The sequence below is a fragment of the Quercus robur genome, chromosome 9 (assembly GCF_932294415.1).
Source record: "Quercus robur chromosome 9, dhQueRobu3.1, whole genome shotgun sequence".
Classification (NCBI taxonomy): domain Eukaryota; kingdom Viridiplantae; phylum Streptophyta; class Magnoliopsida; order Fagales; family Fagaceae; genus Quercus; species Quercus robur.
The window spans coordinates 14,870,614-14,892,784 of record NC_065542.1 but is presented as its reverse complement, the minus strand read 5'-3'; the positions used below and the strand labels follow the sequence as shown (position 1 = coordinate 14,892,784).

Here is a 22,171-nt window from a genome sequence, read left to right as displayed (position 1 = left end):
AATATGGACAAACGTGAAATTTGTGCCAAAACTAAAATCACCAAGAAACCTTGTAAATCTATAACAAGAGAAACCGAGCTTCTTGGATTGGTACATAGTGACTTGGGTGACTTAAACACAACATGACTAAAGGTGGTAAAAGATTTTATGTGATCTTTGTTGATGACCACTCTAAATTCACTAAACTTTATTTACTAAGAACCAAAGATGAAGCTTTGGAGATGTTTTTAAAGTATAAAAGTGAAGTTGAGAACCAAAAGAATAACATGATTAAAAGACTTAGAATCGATAGAGGTGGTGAAAATGAGTCTAATCCTTTTAAGGAATTCTGTGAACAAAATGGCATAATACATAAGGTAACTCCACCTTATTCACCGGAATCTAATGGAATGGCCGAAAGGGAAAATAGAACTCTTAAAGAGATGATGAATGCTATGCTTGTTAGTTCTGGGCTATCCTCCAACATGTGGGGGGAGGCCATTTTTTCAGCTTGCCATATTCAAAATAAGGTACCTCATAAGAAAACCGGTAAAACTCCTTATGAACTTTGGAAAGGGCGTAAGCCTAACTTGGAATACCTCAAAGTGTGGGGGTGCTTGGCTAAGGTCATGCTACCCGAGCCTAAAAGGAGAAAACTTGGTTCTAGAACATATGATTGTTTGTTTATTGGCTATGCTTGTAATAGTCCATGCTATAGATTTCTTGTTATCAAAAGTGATATATTAGAATCATACACTATTATTGAATCCGAAAATGCCATATTCTTTGAGCATGTGTTTCCTTTGAAAAATAAGGAAAAAGAATTGCATCATTTTATTGAAATTTCTAATGACTTTGTTGATGATGTGCAAGAAATAAAAAGGAACAAACATGCTAGGAAGGAAAAGGATTACGGTAACGATTTTCTTGCCTATGTTGTTGAAGATGAATCTGTAAGTTACTAAAATGCAATTAAATCCGTAGATGCCTTTTTGGTTGGAAGCAATTAATAATGAATTAGAATCTATTATGTCTAATCATACTTGGGAATTAGTTGAGCTTCTACCCAAGATTAAACCTATTGGTTGCAAATGGGTGTTTAAAAGGAAATTAAAACCGGATGGTACAATTGATAAGTTTAAAACTCGTTTAGTAGCCAAGGGCTATAAGCAAAAATATAATGTGGATTATTTTGACACTTATTCTCCAATTACTAGAATTACATCTATTAGAATTTTATTTGTCATTGCTACTATTTACAAACTTGTAGTACATCAAATGGATGTTAAAATTACTTTTCTAAATGGTGATTTAGAAGAAGAGATTTATGTGGAATAACCCGAGGGTTATGTAGTTCTTGGACAAGAACATAAAGTTTGTAAGTTAGTTAAATATTTAAATGGTTTGAAACAAGTACCTAAACAATGGCATGAAAAATTTGATAATGTTATGCTTACACATGGGTATGTGATCAATAGTGCCGATAAATGTATATATAGCAAGTTTATTAATAATAAAGGTGTTATTATATGTTTATATGTTGATGACTTGCTTATATTTGGAACTAGCCTTGATGTTGTGAATGATGCTAAACACTTTCTTGCCTCTAATTTTGATATGAAAGATTTGGATGAGGCAAATATAATCATGGGCATCAAGATCTTTAGGGATAATGATTGCATTACACTATCACAATCTCACTATGTAGAGAAAATTCTTAAAAAGTTTAAACACTTTGATATGTCATCTATGTCTACTCCTTTTGACTCAAAGGTGCACTTGTTTAAAAATCGTGGTGATAGTGTTTCACAAGATAAATATGCACAAATTATTGATAGTTTGATGTTTTTGACAAACTAGACTTGCCCTGATATTGCATATGTTATTGGTAGATTGAGTAGATATACTTATAATCCTAGTATTGAATATTAGGATGCAATATCAAGATTGTTAAGATATTTAAAGGGTACTTTTGATTATGGTTTGTCATATTATGGTTATCTTAGTATATTAGAAGGATATTGTGATGCTAATTAGATCTCTGATACATATGAAGTAAAGCCCACTAGTGGATATGTGTTCACACTAGCTAAAGGGGCTATCTCTTGGAAATCATCTGAGTAGACTTGCATAGCGAGATTCACCATAGAATCAGAGTTAGTAGCCTTAGAAAAGGCTGGGTCCAAAGCCAAGTGGTTTAGGAGTTTGTTAATTGATATACCATTGTATACTAACTCTATTGCCTTTATTTGCATACATTGTGATTGCCAGGCTGCCATAGCACGTGCTAATAACAAAATCAATAATGGGAAAAGTCGACATATCCGATGGAGGCACAATATTGTGAGGTAGCTCATTGATAATGGTGTAATGTCCTTGGACTTTGTGAGGTTAGAAAGGAATTTGGCCGATCCTTTGACCATGCCACTAGTAAGAAGGCTGGTGAGTGAGACATCAAGGGGGATAGGACTGATACCCAAATTGTGACACTATGGCCAATGCCCAACCTCTATGATAAGTGATTCCACGCAAGGGGTTAAATGGGTAGAAATCATTTGTGGTCCATATGGGGGACTGTCAGTTTTTATGTGTTTCGCTATCTTATTGAGGAGATAAGTGATGAGTCCATCTCTATGGCATGAGACAGTGCTAAGTTGCATATTGTTGAAGGTTGACCTCTAGCTCTTAATGGATCCATAGTCCCTACCTGTTGGGATAAGGTGTACTGCGCACACTCATGCCACCTATGTGGGAGTGGAAGTTGTGTCGCTTCCTATGAGACTTGGGTAGGTCTCTAGAGCTCTCATGAAACCCAATGGCGCATGGCTTGTATAAGGCGCCAACCCACTTATGGAACAACCTTGGTAAAGAAAGGTATATGGGTGGTAAGTTTGGTTATCTAATAGATTGGTTAAAAGAGTCTAACTCTACCATTGTCTAGTAGTTCCTACTTATTTATCTTAAGTATGGTTAAAACCTTATGGTACCATATTGATGCATACCTTCTTGAGTTTATTGCCTTTCCTATTTTAGTGTTTGTAACATGTGGGGGATTGTTGGAGTATGTGTGTTTCAAACTCTTAAACTATGCTTGTGTCTCACATTGGTTAGAGATGAGTTCTCATGTAGGTTTATAAACCATTGCACCTCTTAAGTGATAGCTTGAAAGATAATGGCTAAAGGTTGGAGTTAGGCTTGGGTTGGACTTAAGCTAGTCTCTATCTCTCTTGGGCCTCATTTCTTTTCCATTTCTTTTGTTTTTAGCCCATTTTGGTTCTGCCCGTTGGGCATTAAACAGCAGCTCGTTGGGGCATTTATTGTGCTGCTTGTTGGCTTGCACAGTAACCATTGGGAGTAGCCTATGTCCTGAACTTAGCTTATTAAACCCTACAACACACACTATTCATTTATCATATTTCTTCCTCTTCTCCAGCTGTATCTCCCCTCTGTTTTGTTGCACAGAAATTTCAGCTTCAATTTTTTTTTTTTTTAAAGAAAGGAAAGGTAAGTAAGGTTGTTCCTAGTTCTTCTTACTTGAGTATGTAATCAACTTGAAGAAATTACTATACTCTAATCTCGGGGGGTTGTTCGGCCAAGAGAGCCATTCACACCGAGTTCTACTCCGGGTGGCACGAATCAATCTTTAAAGATAATGCATTTTGCATGATTCTATAATTTGTGAGATCTTTCTAACTCTATCTATTTATTTTTGTCATTGCTAATTTTTTAGGGTTTGTATTGTTGAATCAAAACTTGTTTATTTAGCCATATTTTCCAAAATTTTGTGGATTCTTGCAACAAGTATGTAAGAAAGAAGCCCAAGCTGCAGAAGAGTTGGTTGCTAAAGTCTATTTCTCCTGTGTAGAATCTGACCTTAAATGTTTATTGAGAATATATTTAGAGTTATTTTCTATAATCTCCAAAGAAAATTATCTTTTTCAGATAATTTTTCAATTAATAAATAAAAGGTTTAATTACCTAGGACATTGATAAATTAGTTTAGTGCTGCACTTATTTTTGCTCAAGTTTGGCAAATGATAGTTTTAAGTAATTATATTTCTCTCCCAAATGAGTTTTCTCTCAATGGTGCTTTCCTTTATTCAACATTTTGGCTTGGGCTTTCTCTAGTAACTTCAAAAAATTTAAATTTGGACGGTTCATTTATTTAAATAAATGCAGAAGAGGAACAATGTGAAAAGGAATTTGGACAATTACTTGGGATTGGCCATATGGAAGTCTTGCACTATTTTGGACCCTTATTTAGCTGGACAGTTCCTTTGACATCATATTGGATATGAATATAGTACTTATCTTTGGCTAGATAATTGGCATCTTGAGTGTCCTCTATTGCTTAAATATGGACCTTGAATCATTTATAACTCAGTCAGTTCTGTGAATGCAAAGGTCTAAGCAGCTCTCAGTGCAGGAAACTAAAGTTGGCAACCGGCAAGATATGTGATTAAGTTTCATATTCAAGACAGGTAAATTGGGAATGCTATTAAACATAGATCATAATGCAGTAAGCAATGTCAAAAATCCAGGAATTTCAAATTTTGGGCAACATGGAATGCTATTAAAATTACCCCACTGAAATAATTGGAGTGGTGTAAGCTTATCTAATTTTTTAAATCTATTCCCAAGCATAGTTTTATAGATTGGTTAACTATATATAAAAATAGATTATTCACTAGGGATTGTTAAATCTATTCCCCTGTTTAACAAAATTAAGTTTTTCACCCAAAAAGCATTGAGTTGCAAAGTACACCCCTAAATTTTGGGGTTACTTGGATTTTACACCCTAAAGTTCGAAAAATTGGATTTCACTTCCTAAAGTTTCTCTCTATTAGCAAAAATAGCCCCTTCATTAGTGGACTTGCCTATATGGTGGTTAAGTGACATGTTGGTGTTTGATGAGTAATTTTTTAGAGTTTGACTTATCTTAAGTATTTTTTTAACTGGAGGTGTCCTTTTACTTTAAATACACAATAGCAAGTGGTAATAGGTTTTAATTTCCACATTTTATTTAGTTAGTAGGTGATGTGGTAATTTCTCATTAAAATAAAAAGAGATTTCTGTTAAAAAATTACTGGAGATAAGCCAAACCTAAATTTTTAAGGGGAGAAACATGCATTCTCATAATTTAGAGAGTAAATGAGGGGGTATAGTTTAGAGGGGTAAAATGTAATTTTCTTTTTCTAAAAACTTGCCAAATCAACTATTGTAATAATTGTTGTGTTGATAAAATTCCTCATGCAATCATCTATAAGAAAGTACGGACTACTAGATGAGCTTCTGCCTATTCAAATGAGCTTGAAGTGGATTGGTTCTACGTGAGCATGGCACTTGGCTTTGTGGTTGGTTTTTGGAGTATATGTGGTCTTTTACTATTGAACAAGCAATGGAGAATTATCTACTTTCAATTCTTAGGTCACACAAGGTACAAGCTTAAAGGTGTTATTTCATTGTAAGTAAGTTCTAAGATTCCTAATATTTAGTGCAAATGTCATGTGATCATCTTAATCAATATTTTGATGATGTCTATAACATCTTTGTGTTAGTTAATTGTCTCCATTGGCAAATATGAATATGGTGTTTCTTCCTATGAATGTCAATAGTTGTAGTTTCATTTAATCCCTGTAGATTAATATTGTAAAATTAAATTTTAGTTCATACAAGCAATGGATTCATTAAAAGTAGCATACTACACCTTGAAATGACGCCTAGTCTTTGTTTGTCTTACTTTTAAAACAAAATTAGTCGCAGAACCACGCAATGCGTGGGAATAGATAATTACTTCGTAATTTTGACATAAGAATAATTTGTTCTCCTAAATTTGTTGAAAATAATTTGCTCTCCCTAAAAATTAAGAGAAATGTTATTTCGATAATAATTTTACAACCCTTCCACAACAAATCATACGTAGCAAGTTATTATTGATTGTTATTGGTGGGCAAAAAAGTAAATTTAGTGATAGGTTTAAATTAGAATTGATAACAACTTGTCAACTATAACTTGTTGTGAAAACGTTGTAGACGTAGCACTTTTAAAAAAATTAAACAATTTCTAAAATTATTTTTCATCTTTCTATTTCTACAAATATACCATTCTATTATTTTTGGGTGTATTTGATTGATATTTATTCATTTTTAGATGGTTCATATAGTGCGTTATGTTTTCCTAATTTTTTTCTTTACAACTAAATTTTTAAGTTTCAAATTTGCTATTCAAAATTCTCTTTCTCTTAAAAGATATTATTATGATAATCAAAACTTATCATAAAAATACCGTTGATATTAGTCAAATAACCGATAAGCACACTCAAATACATAGCCAAGATTGTGTTCTAATATAAATTGAAATTTTGACTTTCAAAATAGCTAAGTAGTAACTCAAACAAAAATTAAATCAAAATAATAAGAAGAAGAGAGAGGACTTGTGATAGGAATCTCAATTGAATTCAATTGGTCTCTCCTATAATAATATCTAAATTTGTGACAATACAAAACCAAAAAAAGTAATATATCTTGTATTAAGTTATGCATCTACATTCATGAGACAACTAATATGTACATACAACAGAACTGATTTATGCTACGCATACACAAAGAGAAATATTTATCCATAATGGTGAATACATCACACAAATACACCTAAGAGGTATCCAAGAGTGGAAAAAAACTCATCCATGATTAACGACCACCTAAACTATAGTAGTAAAAGCCCATTGTGATTCTTTTGTTGTTGGCTATTTGAAAAATCGAGAGAGTTGTGTTCTTGGTCTAAAGCCTTTGTTTTGCACCCCCATGAAATAGCTATCAAAAAATAGCCACGCCAAGTGCTCAATCAAATACCCATTGTATGTATTAGCCCACATATGTCAATCCCAGTTTGAATGTTTGTGACATTGAAACCACGTAGCCAAATCAAAGGAAATCTCTATATAGAAAGAGTACACATGTTCTAGGACTATTGAAGGCAAGTGGGTCATTTGCAGAGGTTGCATAGAGTCAAGGTTGGCAAAGGTTTTGCAAGTTGCTGACGGTATATTTTTTTGGTGAACTTTCTATGAGGCTATTTGCATCATGTAATGGTTTTTCCATTGGAAATGTTTTCATTTGTTTTACACATCGTGACCAATCCTTGTGTCAGTGTCCTTGTGAATAATCATAGTTTTAAGATATTTTTTGGTTGGTTTATGGGAACCAATGTTGTTGGCACTTGAGCTCTCTGATGGCACATCACCAACAAAATTAATCTGGAAAATTTGAAGAATATGGGGGAAAAAAAACTCACTTTAGAGAGACTTAGTTGATTGATAGAAAAACCAGGAAGAAGCCCAACAATATAGGTAGAGACTTAATACCAAGAAGAAGCCCAACAATATAGACAAAGAAGAGTTCGTGGATTGATAGAAAAACCATTAAACTTGAATGGTAGGAATAATGATTCATAGGGCCATAAAATAAATAAATGGGCCTTGAGGAAAGCAAATGGGCCTAAAGGAGCCCAAAGAGAGAAGTAGTAAACCTATAGGTATTATGTGATATAGAAAAGTAAGAATGGGCCACAGCAAGCCCAAAGTAATGAAGTAAGAAAGTAAAAGGTTGATGGAACCCTATGAGCCCCAAGGATGAAGGATAAGGTAATTGGGCCAGGAAAATTCAAAAGAGTTAGTAAAAGCTCATGGGAATGCAGAATAAGAAAATGGGCCGACGATGCCCAAGGAAATCAAATGGGCTAAGGATGCCCAAGAAGAAAGAAATGGGACAAAGGAGCCCACAAGCAATGTAATGGGTCAAGAAAGCCAAAAGTGGCATGAGTATAAATCCAATGACCATATTGAGTCATTGAGAGAAGAATAGGAAGTAGGCCCAGCAAGCACAAGTAAAAAAAAACCACGGTAGGAATAGCAGAGTAGTATGGCAGGAATGGCAACAAGATTACGGAAGGAGCAAAGAATGGGCCAAAGAGGGGAAAACCCACAATCAAGTAAGGCCCAGCCCTTGAAAGGAGCAAGTCAATAAAGAATGGAAAATCAGAAAATAGTTTACGCCATAAGAGGTCAAGGATAAGCGGCAGAATGCACAGATGAGCCTCCAGATCATGGCAAATGCATGAGCAACAGATAAGCTTTTGACGTACACAGGAAGTGAAACACGCACAAGGCCCAAACACTACCAACTTGTACCCAACCAATACAGGAGTGGTGGGTAGACATGGCAAAACGGGTCAGACCCGTTTGACCCGCAACTCATTCAACCCGTAACCCAATTGACCAGTTTAAAAAATTACCCGTTTTGATCCGCAACCCGATTGACTCGACTCGAATCCGACCCAACCCGCCCGTTTTGCCACATCTACCAACGTTGAGTAGATTAAGATTGAGGTGTAATTTTTATAAAATATTTACTTATTCTTCTTTACTTAATATGTTATGTACTCCATTATAGTTTGTCATTCTTTACTTGCCACCTTCATTTTCTCTTTCTACTTTAAATAGATCGAAGATTATACCAAGATTAGTTTCTAGAAAGCTGGAACGAGAGTTGCACAAAATTTGCGTATCAAGTCAAGTGTTTAGTGGTAATTGGTATATCACCAGTGAGAATCTAATCATAGTTAAGGAACTCATAAATAATTGACAGATTGCATCTATTTAAAAAAAAAAAAAAATTGTTTGAAAGATACGGGTCAACTCGACCCAACTTGCGACCTGACTCAACCCGTGACCTAATTGACCCGCAACCCGATTGACCTGTTTTGACCCGTGACTCGTTTGACCTGTAAACCCAATTGATCTGACTTGACCCACCCGTTTTGCCATGTCTAGTGATGGGTCATGGGTCAGAGGTAAGAGAGGGTATGGTTTAGTAGTGGGGAGAAGGGAAAGCCTATTTTGGGGTTCATGCTCAGATTCTTTTGGAGGTGATGTCCTGCTAAGATGACATACCACCCAAAAGAAGGAAGGATGAGTTGGAACTACTAGGTATATGCCATGAGGGATAGTAAGAGAAAATACCCACACTGTGGTGGATAAGAATACCATAGTGAGCAAGCAAACAAAACAGTCTTCTTTGTCTGCTAATGGGGAGTGGCATAGCCAGCATAGGTAAGTGGTGGTAGCTGGGAAGTTGACAAACCAGTGGGTGGTCAGGAAGAACACCTTAAACTAGACAGAAGTAGTTAAAGGCTAAAATGGTAAAATCAATCACGACAGGTAGTATATAAAGGGTCTTTACCGTGCACAGTAGCATCATCGCAACAGTAGCAACCACTAGGAGAGAATCATAGCACCACCATCACCATAACACTACACAAGTAAGCACTAAGAAAGAACAAAGAGGAGTGGGGAAGAATCAAAGTAACAAAACAGAGAAAAAAGAGAAAGAAGAGAAATAAAGAGTGTAGAATGACAGGCATTCTCCATTAGGCTAGTCCCTTCTCTCCCTCTAAAAGCCTACGCTCTGTGGAGGATAAAGAACTCATTTGGGCACAAGCCATTCAAGCTCGTTCCCTTAAAGTGGAAAATTTCTGCAGCAAGATCCTCTTGTAAGGTTACCCACGTTAAGGAAGTGGTTCCTTCCTTAGCCTTAGCCCCGTAACAAAACTGAACACAGCAAACTGATCTTTTCCTTCTTTGATTTTATCACTTATTACCATTGTTTCCTCTCTTGTCTTTGCAATTTCACCTATAATGTTTCTTGTTGCCATATCGTTCTTTTCCCCTATTTTAATTAAGGATCTCTTACTTGCGTTGCCTAACAATAACGTATTTCTTTTATTATTGTTTTATTACATTTATCTGCTATAACTCTTCTGTAGCAGCTTCGCTTGCCATGGGCATGTGACCAAAGTTTCGGCAAACGGGGTATAGTTTGTGTGTAAACCGGACCAAGGTGAGTTGCAATTGGACTAGTCCCAATTCTCTTATCCAGAACACTTGGGCCTAGTGCAGTAGGAGGCAGTCCTGCCTAAAATCTCAAAAAGCCCACCGCATTTAAATTGGCGACTTTGCTGGGGAGTTGGGAAACAGATAGGAACGGAAGACAGAAACCCTTGCAAATAAATGCCCCTAAAAGCTAGAACAACACAAAACATTAGTGTCATGCCCTCATGAGCAGAGTCTAGACCAACAATGCCTCACCAACAACAACCTAACTAGGCGAAAGGTATCAACAGAATGGGGTTGAACCCAACCACAGCCAAGGATCCCCACTGACAATGCCATCGTTTTTATTGAGGTGTTGCAATCATTATGGCACTTACAGCAACAAATGATGGAAGAAATTCGTCAGTTGAAAACAGACAAGACTAAGAAGAAAGGGAGCTAGCATGACCTGGAGCATGCGACAGACAAAGAGGAGACACCAGTTGGAGGTGCTCCATAGAATGCGGAACAACGTTTCATCATTATGGCTGAAGTAACAGCTCTTCTAGAGTAGGAGAGGGCCAGGGCACCAAAGGAGAGATTCTATGCACAATGACCTCCTTACCCATTAAGGATACTCAGCAAATCATACCTAGAGAGATATGAACCACGAATCTTTGCGCAGTATGATGGCAGGAAGGGAAGTGCTGTCGAGCACGTAACCAAGTTTATCAATACTCTTGGCCTTTATGCGGCAGATAAGGACTTATGTCTTCGGGAATTTTCTAAATCACTATGTGATCGTGTGTATACCTGGTACATCGGTCTAAAGTCAAGATCAATCCCAACTTGGGATGACATGGTGTATGTATTTTGCACTAAAATACTTCCATGGAGAGGAAGCAGTAACGCTTGTGATCTTGCAAGCAACTAAGCAAAGGAATGGTGAGGATTTAAAGGAATTCATCAAAAGATTCAGAGACATAGCACTTGATTGCTATGATCATTGCGAAGAAAAGACATTGGTGGAAATATGTATGACAAATATGATCAAGGAGTACAAAGTTGTCTCGAAAAACTTCGAAATCTCCCAGTTTGCATAGTTGTTGCAAAAGGCCAGAAAGATTGCTCAGTCAGTGAAGCTGAGCTTTGACCAAAAAAAAAAAAAAAAGCACTCCACAAGCTATGGCAGTATCCATTGACGAAAGAAAGAGGAAAGTTGACAGATGGGAATATGATACCCCTCCACCACTACTATGCACTCTAAATGAGCTAGATGTGCTCCTAAACAAGTGGATAGCAGACGAAGTCTTTAATCCTAATTAAGTTTTCAGAGAGCCTACAGAGGAAGAGCAGAGGGACCCACGCTTCTGCCACTTGCACAACTAAGTGCAACATCCTATCGCAGAATGTTGGGCACTTCGTAGATTGGTATACCGTAGAATCAAGGAAGGGACTCTGAAGCTGTCTTAACCGGAAGTTTAAAGAAACCCACTCTCGAACCATGAAGGGAACGATGTAGCAGCAGTTGTGATTTGTACAGATCTAGGGGAGGACAAAGAAGACAGCCAGCCCTGCTTGTCGCAGTAATTACCAACTTATAGAAGAGTTCCAAGTTTAAGAATTTGTTCAAACAATTGAGGCTCATAGCGAAAGTGCGAACAATAGCTACAGAAGCCCTGGTGAGCATTGCCTTTGGGGTAGGGATAGAATGTCTAATGGCTGAAGTCGCAGGTGACAGTGCTCTCCTGTAAGAGTCATGTGAGATCACTTTTAGTGACTCAGATATGGAAATGGGGTACTCGAATCATAGGAGGCCTCTTTACTTGGCAGCATCTATAAATCAGATTCCCATTAAGAGAGACTTGGTGGATATCGACGCTTCCGTGAATCTTATCCCATTAGGCACTCTTCAAGCGGCAGGAATTTCGGAGAGTAAGATTCAAGGATGGCCAATAGAAGTGATAGGATTCGAGGGAAGAGGCGAGTACACCACAGGCCACATTCAATTATGGCTGAAGGTGGGTCCAATAGCCACCCTAGCCAGCTTCCATTTGGTAAAAATGAAAGTCTCGTACCACGTGCTTCTGGGAAGACCATGGTTACATAAGCACTGATTAGTCTCATCTACCTCTTGGGGATCACTTTGTAAAGTTTCAATGAAAAACAACAAAATTGCACATAACTGGGCAATCTAAATGTTGCTGTTTGTGAAAATTTCCTAGGCTATCAGTTGGATCCCTTCCAATAAGTTTCTAAGAAGGAAGCCTAGGCTACAAAATAGTGGCATTCTAAAGTTTACTTCTCCTCCTCAACCAAATCTGGCCTTTGATGTTTGAGGAGAATATTCTTAGTTATATTCTATAATATCAAAGATATAAATAAAAGTACCTTGGACCTTGATTTTAAGATTTTCAGCTTTTTTTCTTTTTTCTTAAAAATGTTAATTAAATGCAAACAAAAATTTGATACAGTAGTAAGTGTGGTGCTCTGCTTCTATCCTTTTTTGTCTCCCAAATGGCAGTTAATTCAATCCTTTTTTGTCTCCCAAATGGCAGTTAATTTACTATATACCTTTCTCCTAAATAACATATCTATCAGTAGTGCTTTCCTTGAGTTTTAGAATATTTAAAACTAGATGGTTCATTTTATTTTTTAAATAAATGTTATCAATTTAATATCACAGTTGTGCTGGCAAAGGACCAATAGTGAAAAGGTATTGTATAGGAATTTGAACACTTAGTTGGGATTGGCCATATATTAAGGTGGACAATGTCTCAAAGAAACTTGCAAGGCAAGTTAAATAGTGTCCTATGGAATACTTTCTCCCAGAAATTTTGAGTTCGTAAACTTTGAAATCCTATTTAAAACTCTTCAGAGAAGCATGACCTTAGCATATATGAAAAATTTTTGTGTCTAAAAAAAGATACCATAAACAGTATTCCACTTCTTTTTAAGGTGATTTATAAATGATTACCTTGGTTAATTACTACAGGAAATGAACAGAGTCATAAACATTATATGTGAGCTCTAGATCAATGGCTGGTTTTGGGCCATTTGGCTAAAAGCCTATTTAACCATAAACTTTTGTTTTAGCTTGTTATGAACGTGTTAAGTTTCCTTTGAACACAATTCCTCATTATTTATTGCTTTAACATGCCTATATCTTTCATAAGTATTATGCTTCTCTTTCTTCAGTTTTCTATATATTACCCTACAAATCCATCTTATGCGAAGGAGCTCCAATGTAACTTGCAATTCTAAAAAGAAACGAGCCCTTTGTAGTTTCAAAGCTCTTACAAATCCTTCAAATAGACTCTTCTTTGTTTATTCAAGAAGATTGCTATAGATAGACTGGTGTCTGATGTGACAACATAAGTAGAAGATTTGCTTGAGCTCCACCTAGGAATTTCATATTATGCTGATGGATATAAATTGCCTTCGGGTGCAAGATTAATCCTTCATCACTCAAACTAGAACAACTAGATTACTTGAGTTTAATTATTCTACCGGTAAGGGCATTCCAAGCTATATTGGTTACTTAGAGTGACTTAGATATTTTGACCTATCCTTTGCAGGATTTATAATATTCATTCCTTAGCAAACTAGAAATCTATCACAACACTTTTTTTTTCCTTAACCTACAGGGAAAATATCTTTAGGTGAATGGTCTAGGGAGGGTTTCTTATCTCTCTCCCCCGCAATATTTTTATGCAAGTGGCATGAACCTTCCAACGGGAAAAGAAAAAGGCTTCAGACAATAAATCAACCCCCTTCCTTTTCAACATTATGGTCATCTCAATACCAACTTCATAACACACATTGGTCCCTGAAAATGTCAAATTTTCAATCCCTTGAATAGCTTAATCTTTCTATGAACCATTTCAAGGGCATAATAACAATTAGCAATAAACTTTCATTCCTATTCTTAGACTTCAGTAATCTACAAGGCCAAGTACCAAGTACCAAACTAAATCTTTGCATCTTTGACATGTTTTGTCTAGCACTCAACTTACTGGACGCATCTTGCATATCATTTTCTATATAATAACTTCTTCTATGGTCTCATCCCTGAATCTCTTGGAAAATTGTTAACCTTATTGATATTACATCTTGAATTGAATTAGTTGAATGTCACCACACTAGAAAGCTTGGTTTCACTCTCAAAATTGGAAGGGGTTGAGCTTTGCACAAAATTGCTTGGAGGGTAATGTGTCTGAAATGCATTTTGCCGATTTGTCTTCACACTCTATTGTCATGAATGAAAGCTCCAATGGAGTTCCTACTCTTGAAATCAATGCCATCACAGTGAGTTCTTGTCAAATTGGTCCACAATTTCCTACATGGTTTCCAATCTTAAGTAGTGGGACATCTTACAATTTCAGATGGTTCTAGACCGATTCTAGATTTTAGCTATGTAACTTAAATTGATCAATCTCCCTGAGAACAAACATGATGACAATGCATCCAAGGTATTGCTAAATTTTGAACTCATTGATTTAGCTTAAATTGTTTCAAATATCAGCTAACATGATTATTTCCTAATGTAACAATTTTGAATATTCCACTTGATTACTTTTCTATATCAATATCCTCATTTTTAAGCCAAAAACATGAATGCTTGTATCGGATAAATCTCTATCAAGAAAGCCTCATCATTGGCAGATGCATGGGCTATCTTTAGCCCATAGTGAACTGGGAACAACAACCCTTCAGATGTAATTCACAATTCTTTGGCTCCCGTGTATAAGCTTGAACCCTTGTACTTGAACAACAATTGCTTCTTCATAATTGGTTTTGGCATGAGCATAAATTGCTTATCCCATGAGGGGTGAATGCCTTTGGATTACTTGGTAATTAATACTAGTAGGTGGGGTCAATTGTCCGTAAGTTTTACTTGCTAGATGCGAGTCCAATGAACTCTTTTTTAGAAAGGTTCCCTATGTTATCCCAAAAAGAAATTGTACCTATTCCATTGCTGCAGAACTACACACATTATGGGCTTCTTGATCTAGACTGGAATATAGATTCATAGGGATTTGTACCAAGCTGGATGGGTGAAATTATATTCCTCCAAAAATCTGCGAACCTACTTCTCTTTTGGTATTGGATTTTTGTCAATAATAGCCTCAGGACATATACCAAGGTGTTCAAATGAACATGAACCTCACAGTTCTTTTCTTTAGCACTTTGTAAAAGCCTTTTATTCTTCCATATTTGTAAGAAGCTTTGACCTTTCAAGCAACTTTTCTATGTCAGTTTCTACTGAGCTCTTACAGGATTTCGTTTCTTGAACTTGTCTCAAAGTCATTTGATTGGAAAGATACTAGAAACCAGAAACATGATATTGTTGGAATCCCTTGATCTCTGAATATACAATCATTTTGGTGAAATTAGCTATGGCATATTTGGTTTTTCTTTTGTTGGTTACATCATACATGAACTTTCATTCATCAGTTTTTTGAGAATGATTCAATCATGAACCCTGGCACCCTGCTTAAGAGTTTTGATACATTTAGCTACATTGCCAATATTGAACTCAATGGAGCTCCTTTTCCCAAAAATGCTCAAAAGAAACTAGAAAAAATGAGGGTGTCTCTAAATACTCATGGTCATGTATAGGTATGAAAGTTGGATATTCGGTTGGTTCTTAAGGAGTCTGTAAAGTTCTCTTCTTTAAAAGAACTTCAAGGCAGGATGATTTTCAGTTTATCAATGACATTAAAGATCAATGTGATTACAATGTTAAAAGTGAATTGGTTCATTGAAATTGTGAGTGAGCTGGTATTAAGTGAAAGGCATCATGTTTTATAAGATATACTTCAAACATTGTCCTTAACAATTGTTTGGTCTTGTTGATGTTGTACACACTGCACTGCAAATGTGATTCAATTTATATTTAACTGTCTACCCAGTGGGATTTTATTTCAGAATATGTCGATATTAAAATGGAGCCAACATTTTCAATTTGTAGTCTAGTTTTTTCGACCGTTGTCATATGAAATATGGTTCATTTTGTAATGCAGAATTCATTTTTAAAATTATTTGAGAACACAATGCTTTAGAAGGAAACAAAGTAGGCACTATAACAAGTTATTTCTCGCACATTTGTAAAGTACAGTTTTGCACTACAATGCACATGTAACACACTAAAAGCATACTCAATGGCAATAACATTGATGATTTCAGTTCCTAGTTGTACATGCTTTAGAAGGAAGCTCTAGTTCATGCTTTCCAAAAGAGCACAAAAATTAGTTTGGAATTGTAATAGGTCTTAGTTCCTCCTGTATTTGTTCTAAATTGTACATTAATAAAAATGGCAAACAACTAGATTTGCATATCTATCCCATAAAATTGGCAAACAACCTAAGAAGTAGTAATTAGGCCAGATGAGTTCATAGTATGACATTACACCATACAGGCTTAGTATAAGCCCATACACTAGTAAAGAATAAACAGTACAAGGGACAGAAAAACAACGTGCACAGAATGTAATTGTTAGAAGGGCAAAGGCCAAAATGGGCTTTTACCCCTTTCTCACAAATTTTCCAACAAAATGCCTCACGTCTGAAACTAATTAGGGAAATGCCCCTGTTTTGAAACTCAATTTTCTAAAAATCAAGTTCCAAATATAAAACTCGATTTTTGGAACATCGAGTTATAGTGAACGTGGACTTAAGAATTTTTTTTTTTTGGAACTTGAGTTCGATGAACTCAACTACTCGAGTATAGCTCCACTTGAATTTTTTCAAGGAACTTGAGTTCCATGAACTCGAGTACTTCACATGGTACTTAAGTTCACAGAACTCGAGTTCCAGAAAATTTTTATTTTTTAAATTTGTTCAGTTTGCTATAACTCAATTGTCCAAAATAGATGATACATGAGTAATAGTGTCACAAAATAGTTATTTTTAGGACAGTTCCCTTTTATGAGAAATTGTACTGATCCAACTAAATTATGTAATGACTTGGAGGGAAAGAAAATGATATGTACTATTTAGCAATTTAATGACACCTCAGTTTTCTATTAATGTAATTTTTCTCCAAACAACTTGAACTTAGATTTGGTTACAAAAATGAGCTCAGTTATCACTGAGCAACCAAGCTTGTACATGGAACATGTTAGTTATCATCATCTATGTTCCACAATTATCAATGAAGCACACATCTATTGGTGCCTGGTGACTAAATTATTTCTCAAACATAAAATTCTGAATGCATTAAATCTTGTTTTGTTTTGTTTGGTTTTTGTTTTTGTTTTTGTTTTTGTTTTTGTTTTTGTTTTTGTTTTTTTTTTTTTTTTTTTTTTTTTTTTTTTGTGAGACTTCGAATTATGAAATTATTGCATTTGTTAAAAGCAAAAAGGACACATGACTTTAGGTGGAAGAAGCCAAATGAAGCTAAGACACGATCATACAATAATATTACAATAGATTTTGAACATAGCCTAGCATACTAGAACAATGAGGGGTCGAATTTGGCTCTTCAATCATCAATACTTGGGGATTGCAAACTTAGTACCCTACTATGCATTAATTATTCCATTAAAATAACATTTTTTTAATGAGTTTGATTTTCTGATAGAATATATATATTATTTATAATTTATTTATTTGAACATATTTTATTACATCTCTAAAATCTATCTTTTTTTGGCATTCTTATGGTCACTCTTACTAGATGTGGCAAAACAGGCGGGTCAAATTGGGTTCAGGTTGGGTCAATTGGGTCGCAGGTCAAAACGGGTCATTTTTAAATGGGTCAATCGGGTCGCGGGACGGGTTGAGTTGACCCGTATTTTTCAAGAATTTTTTGTTATTTTTTTTGAAATAGATGCAATCTATCATTGTTTCTGAGTTCCTTAACTGTGATTAGATTCTCACTAGTGATATTGTTACCACTTACCAATTACCACTAAACACTTGATACCCAAATTTGGTACAACTCTTATTCCTGCTTTCTAGAAGCTAATCTTGGTATAATTTTTGAACTGTTTAAAGTAGGAAGAGAAAATGAAGGTGTCAAGTAAAGAATGACAAACTATAATGGAATACATAACATATTAAGTAAAGAAAAATAAATAAATATTTTATAAGAATTACACCTCAATCTCAATCTACTCAACATTGGTAGACGTGAAAAAACGAGCAGGTCAGGTCGGGTCAATCGGGTTGCAGGTAAAAAAGGGTCATTTTTAAACAGGCTAATCGGATTGCAGGTCAAACGGGTCAGGTCAAAAAATTCTGACCCGTTTTGCCATGTCTAACTCTTACTTTGTTAGAGTCTTCTCATCAAAGTTGACAAAATATGTTCCCCAAAAGTAGGGATTGGATATCTATGATTTGACCTTTTGTACCGCATCACAATACTTACAGTGTATATGTGTTATTAATGGCTTATCATATCATTAAATATAGGGAAATTTAAAATACTATTATGTTTTTTAGAGTTTTGGTTGAAGTTGGAGAGCAATCTAGTTGAGATAAAGTTGGCCCCAAGAAAGATACACTCTTTTGTTTTGGGGAGCAAAGTAAAAAAATCTAATTTAAAATGAGCCATGAACAAATATTTTTTATGTGAGCAAATGGTAAAAGTTTTGTTCTAAAGAGAGAAACTTTTAAATAAGATGGTATATTTTTATGTCCAATGGGCTTTTCTTTTGATAAACCAAAGTGAGAGTTTTAGTCCAAAAATGGGTGGAGCATGTTTTTAACAATTGTTAATGGACCAATCAGTCCATAGATCATAACATTGGTGGTAACTAAAGGGTAACAAAAATGAAAAAATATGCATTATTTCTGTAGTACTTGATTATTTATTTAATTTTTGAATACAGTGGAAGTATATAAATGCTTAGTCCTTTTATAAAAGTTATAAAACAAAGAAACACTTTCATTTTAAAATTCAAAGCATGAATTTTTTATCTTTTTTTTTTAAGAATTAATACTGCATGGTCATGTACTTCCAAAAAAAAAAAAAAAAATTGCATGGTAAAAAAATAGAATCAAAATATGGAAATTTATGTTTTAATTATATCCAAATCAAAATAAGAAAGTACAGATTATTTCCATTTTTTCAAGATTATTTAAAATCATAAAGTGAAGGGCAAATGAGTAATTCATGCTCCTCGTATGTTTCTCATACACAGACCGACAGACGACATCGTATCTCTCTTTTTATGGCTCTCTCTAGTCTCACTTTCACACTCAATCTCTCTCTCATTGGAATCTGACAAATACCGCTTCAAAGGAGAATTGAAAAAGCTCAGGTTTGATTTCTCTCATATTCTATACAATCTTTCGAATTAACAATTAAATGGGTCTAGTTGAGTAAATCTTTTAAATACATTTGTTCTCTTCTGCGAAATTGCTTTGGGGCATATTTGGTTTGTCTTTGAAAATTCCTGGTTATGTATTGTATAAGGTATGCTTTAAACATTATGTCCTTAATAATTGTGTGGTCTTGTTTAATGGTGACGTTGTAGGTACTGCATTCGCAATTTGATTTAATTTGTAGCCAACCTTCTACCTAGTGGGATTTTGGTTTCAGAAATATGCTCATACTAAGGTGGTGCCAATGTTTTCAGTTTTAATAGTTTTGTTGATTATTGTCATACAAAATATGGTTCATTTAGAATTGCGTACTTCATTTTTAAACTATTTGAGAACACAATGCTACTGAAGGAAACAGAGTTGGCACTGTGACGAGTATTTCTTGCACATTTGTATCATAAAGTATTGTATTACGGTGAGCATGTAACTTGATAAAAGCATACTCTGAGGGAAATACAGTTGATTATTGCAGGTCCTTATTAAGGGTTCATGTGCTCTGTGCTCCAAGTGGCCACAAATATTAGTTTGGAATTGCTTGGGATTATGATTTCTGCCTATGATCTGTATGAACTATTTATGTACGGATTGGTATGTCATTTCGCTTTGCACTATAAAGAATAGAACACTAGGTTAGTTGTTTATATCTTTCCAGTTTTAAGCAAGTCTGTAAACAACTAAATTTATTAATCTATTCCTTAATATAATACAACACACCGGAGTCATAATCAACGTGATTGCACAGACCAAATCAATGAGATTACTGACCCTGGTGTGACTTATTATTGAAACCAAATTAATAAAAACTAATTAAGCTTCGTATACAATTCTTTTTTACTGTGAATTTAGTATGGTGCTGGGGCAACTATTGGTGCAATAGTGAATTCCACAGGCAACACGGGTCCTGGTGCACCCGTCAACTTCCCAGGCTGCACAGGTCCTGGAGCAACATGACCAGAGCTTTTCATCTCAGACATTGCTCGTCGCGTATTTGCTCCTTGTGCTTCACATAATTTGGGTAGAAATACACCTAAATCGACAACCAAAAAAAAAGAAAAAAAAAATTGAATGAGTACCTAAATAATAAATATCAACATTAAATATAGCAATATAAAATATCTCATAACTTTTTTCTAAAACCATTGAATTGACTTTCATTTTTGTACCATAAATTTAGGGTTATAACTCATAAGTAAACCCATAAATTAATGTTATAGTAATCAGAATTTATTAAAAAGGTTGTGAAATTTGTTAACTCGAGCATTCCTCAAACACAGAGGTAGCAATAAGGCTTGCATGCACAAAGTTTGTAGAGTAAATAATTGGAATAAATATTCTTTATTACGCTCTAAGCGTTATACTTTATATACTATTACTAACCATAATATGTCATGTGTCTTTTTATCTTTATCTTTACTTTAAAACTTTAGTTATTTTACAAGAAAAAAAAAAGCATGGCATGGGATATTCTTAATTGGTTGACTATAAAATGATCAATATACTCATGGTGAGAAGGTATTTTTTATTTAAATGGTTGGTCTTTAATAATTTATAATGATATATGTTTATACCTTCACCAGCGGCAAGATTGAAGTATAGGTCAATAATGTTGGGGCAGCTTCCATAGCACTGAGTTGAGCAAAGCTTTTGTGTGAAACGAGGCTCAAGGAGAGAGTCAGATGAGATTCCAAGTGTTTTACGGTCAAGCCCACATCCTTTGATGCACTGGTCAGTCTCGATCAAGTCTTGTATTTTGTCTGCCTCAATTTCTGATGTACGGCATGTGTATGCTTCCTCTCCGCTCCTTTTTACATGCTTCTCAAGCACACAGCGTTTGCCGGAGGATGACACTGCGAATGCGCATGTGTTCTCGTCCAGATTCTCACATGTTATTGCTCCTGCAACCACCAACAAAGAAAACTAGATAAGGTGCTATGGTTTGGAAGTATATGGAAAGTTTAGTTTTTAGAGTTTACGGCGTATAGATTATCATGTTATTTAAAACTTTAAGGCACTAAATACATCTTAAGATTTGACACGAAACACATTTATTTCAAATGGTATATAAAGTTGTAGTGTAACTTTATATATTACACTCCAAATGAGAGAATAAAGAATCTCAAATGGTTCATTTTCAAGAAAAAAAATGCACGTAAATTTTCTGGATTTATGAATATAATGATAAATTCTACCCTTGAATTGTAAGATTGCTAAAAAAAACTAATTAAATTTTTGTAGCATCAAGAAATAGGTGATGAGTGAATGTAAGGGAAGCAAAAAAAAAATGAAGGTTTACTAATTGGTTTTGGTGTTGGAAATAATTATATTCATACCTAGAGTGCCTTGCACAAAGAGGGCAATTGCAAGAACCAAGACTGCCAGGGTCTTCAAGCTAATATGAGAGGCCATTGCACAGTTCTAAATGCAAAAAGAAGAGCTGGTGCTGAGGCCAAATTAGCTAAAGGGCTTTCGTAAAGCTAGTAAAACTTTGTGTTTCTACTTGGAGGAATGCTGTGAAGTTTCATGGTTCGTTAGGACCATTTTATAGTTGCTTAAATGCACTGTAGACTTCAAAAACTACGACCACGTAGAATGTAATTTCAATGTTAAGAAATGCGAAAAGTCTTGGTGAACCTTTACTTTAGAAACGTGTGAAGCTATGGTCCATTTTGTGTGACCCCACCATGAGGAAATTGAGAATGTCGGGGTCTTTTTTTTTTTTTTATGAGGCCCCAGAAGATTGGTAATTACTAGTCAATCACTGCCGCTATCAAAGGCGGAGGCATGGCTGTAACATATACGCCACCGGCATGTAAAAACAAAAATATGGTTTTCAATAATTATATATAATTTGGTTGGCACGGTACATTAGAGGTTGCTTATTTGAAAATTGTTTACATGATCGATGCTGATTTTTGTTTCCACATGTGCCTTCCAAGAATAAAAATAAAGATAAAGTTTGGTTACAAACTTTATTGTAGCTTAAAGCTACAAC

The 22,171-nt window shown here is 35.2% G+C and overlaps 1 protein-coding gene across 2 annotated transcripts in view; it reads right to left on the bottom strand.

Moving 5' to 3' along the window:
* LOC126698919 (uncharacterized) overlaps positions 1-21,702 on the bottom strand; it is a 30,019-nt gene extending 8,317 nt beyond the window's left edge. Inside the window, exons 1-3 of one of the 2 annotated variants that reach the window (XM_050396436.1) lie at positions 21,510-21,702; positions 20,748-21,074; positions 20,114-20,206 (exon numbers count right to left, since the gene is read on the bottom strand). In XM_050396436.1, the coding sequence (XP_050252393.1) occupies positions 20,114-20,206; positions 20,748-21,074; positions 21,510-21,585 (496 nt within the window). In that variant the 5' untranslated portion in view covers positions 21,586-21,702. The remainder of the gene's footprint in view (positions 1-20,113; positions 20,207-20,747; positions 21,075-21,509) is intronic. The other variant, XM_050396437.1, reaches the window with a different exon arrangement.
* Between the last annotated feature and the right edge of the window lie 469 nt (positions 21,703-22,171).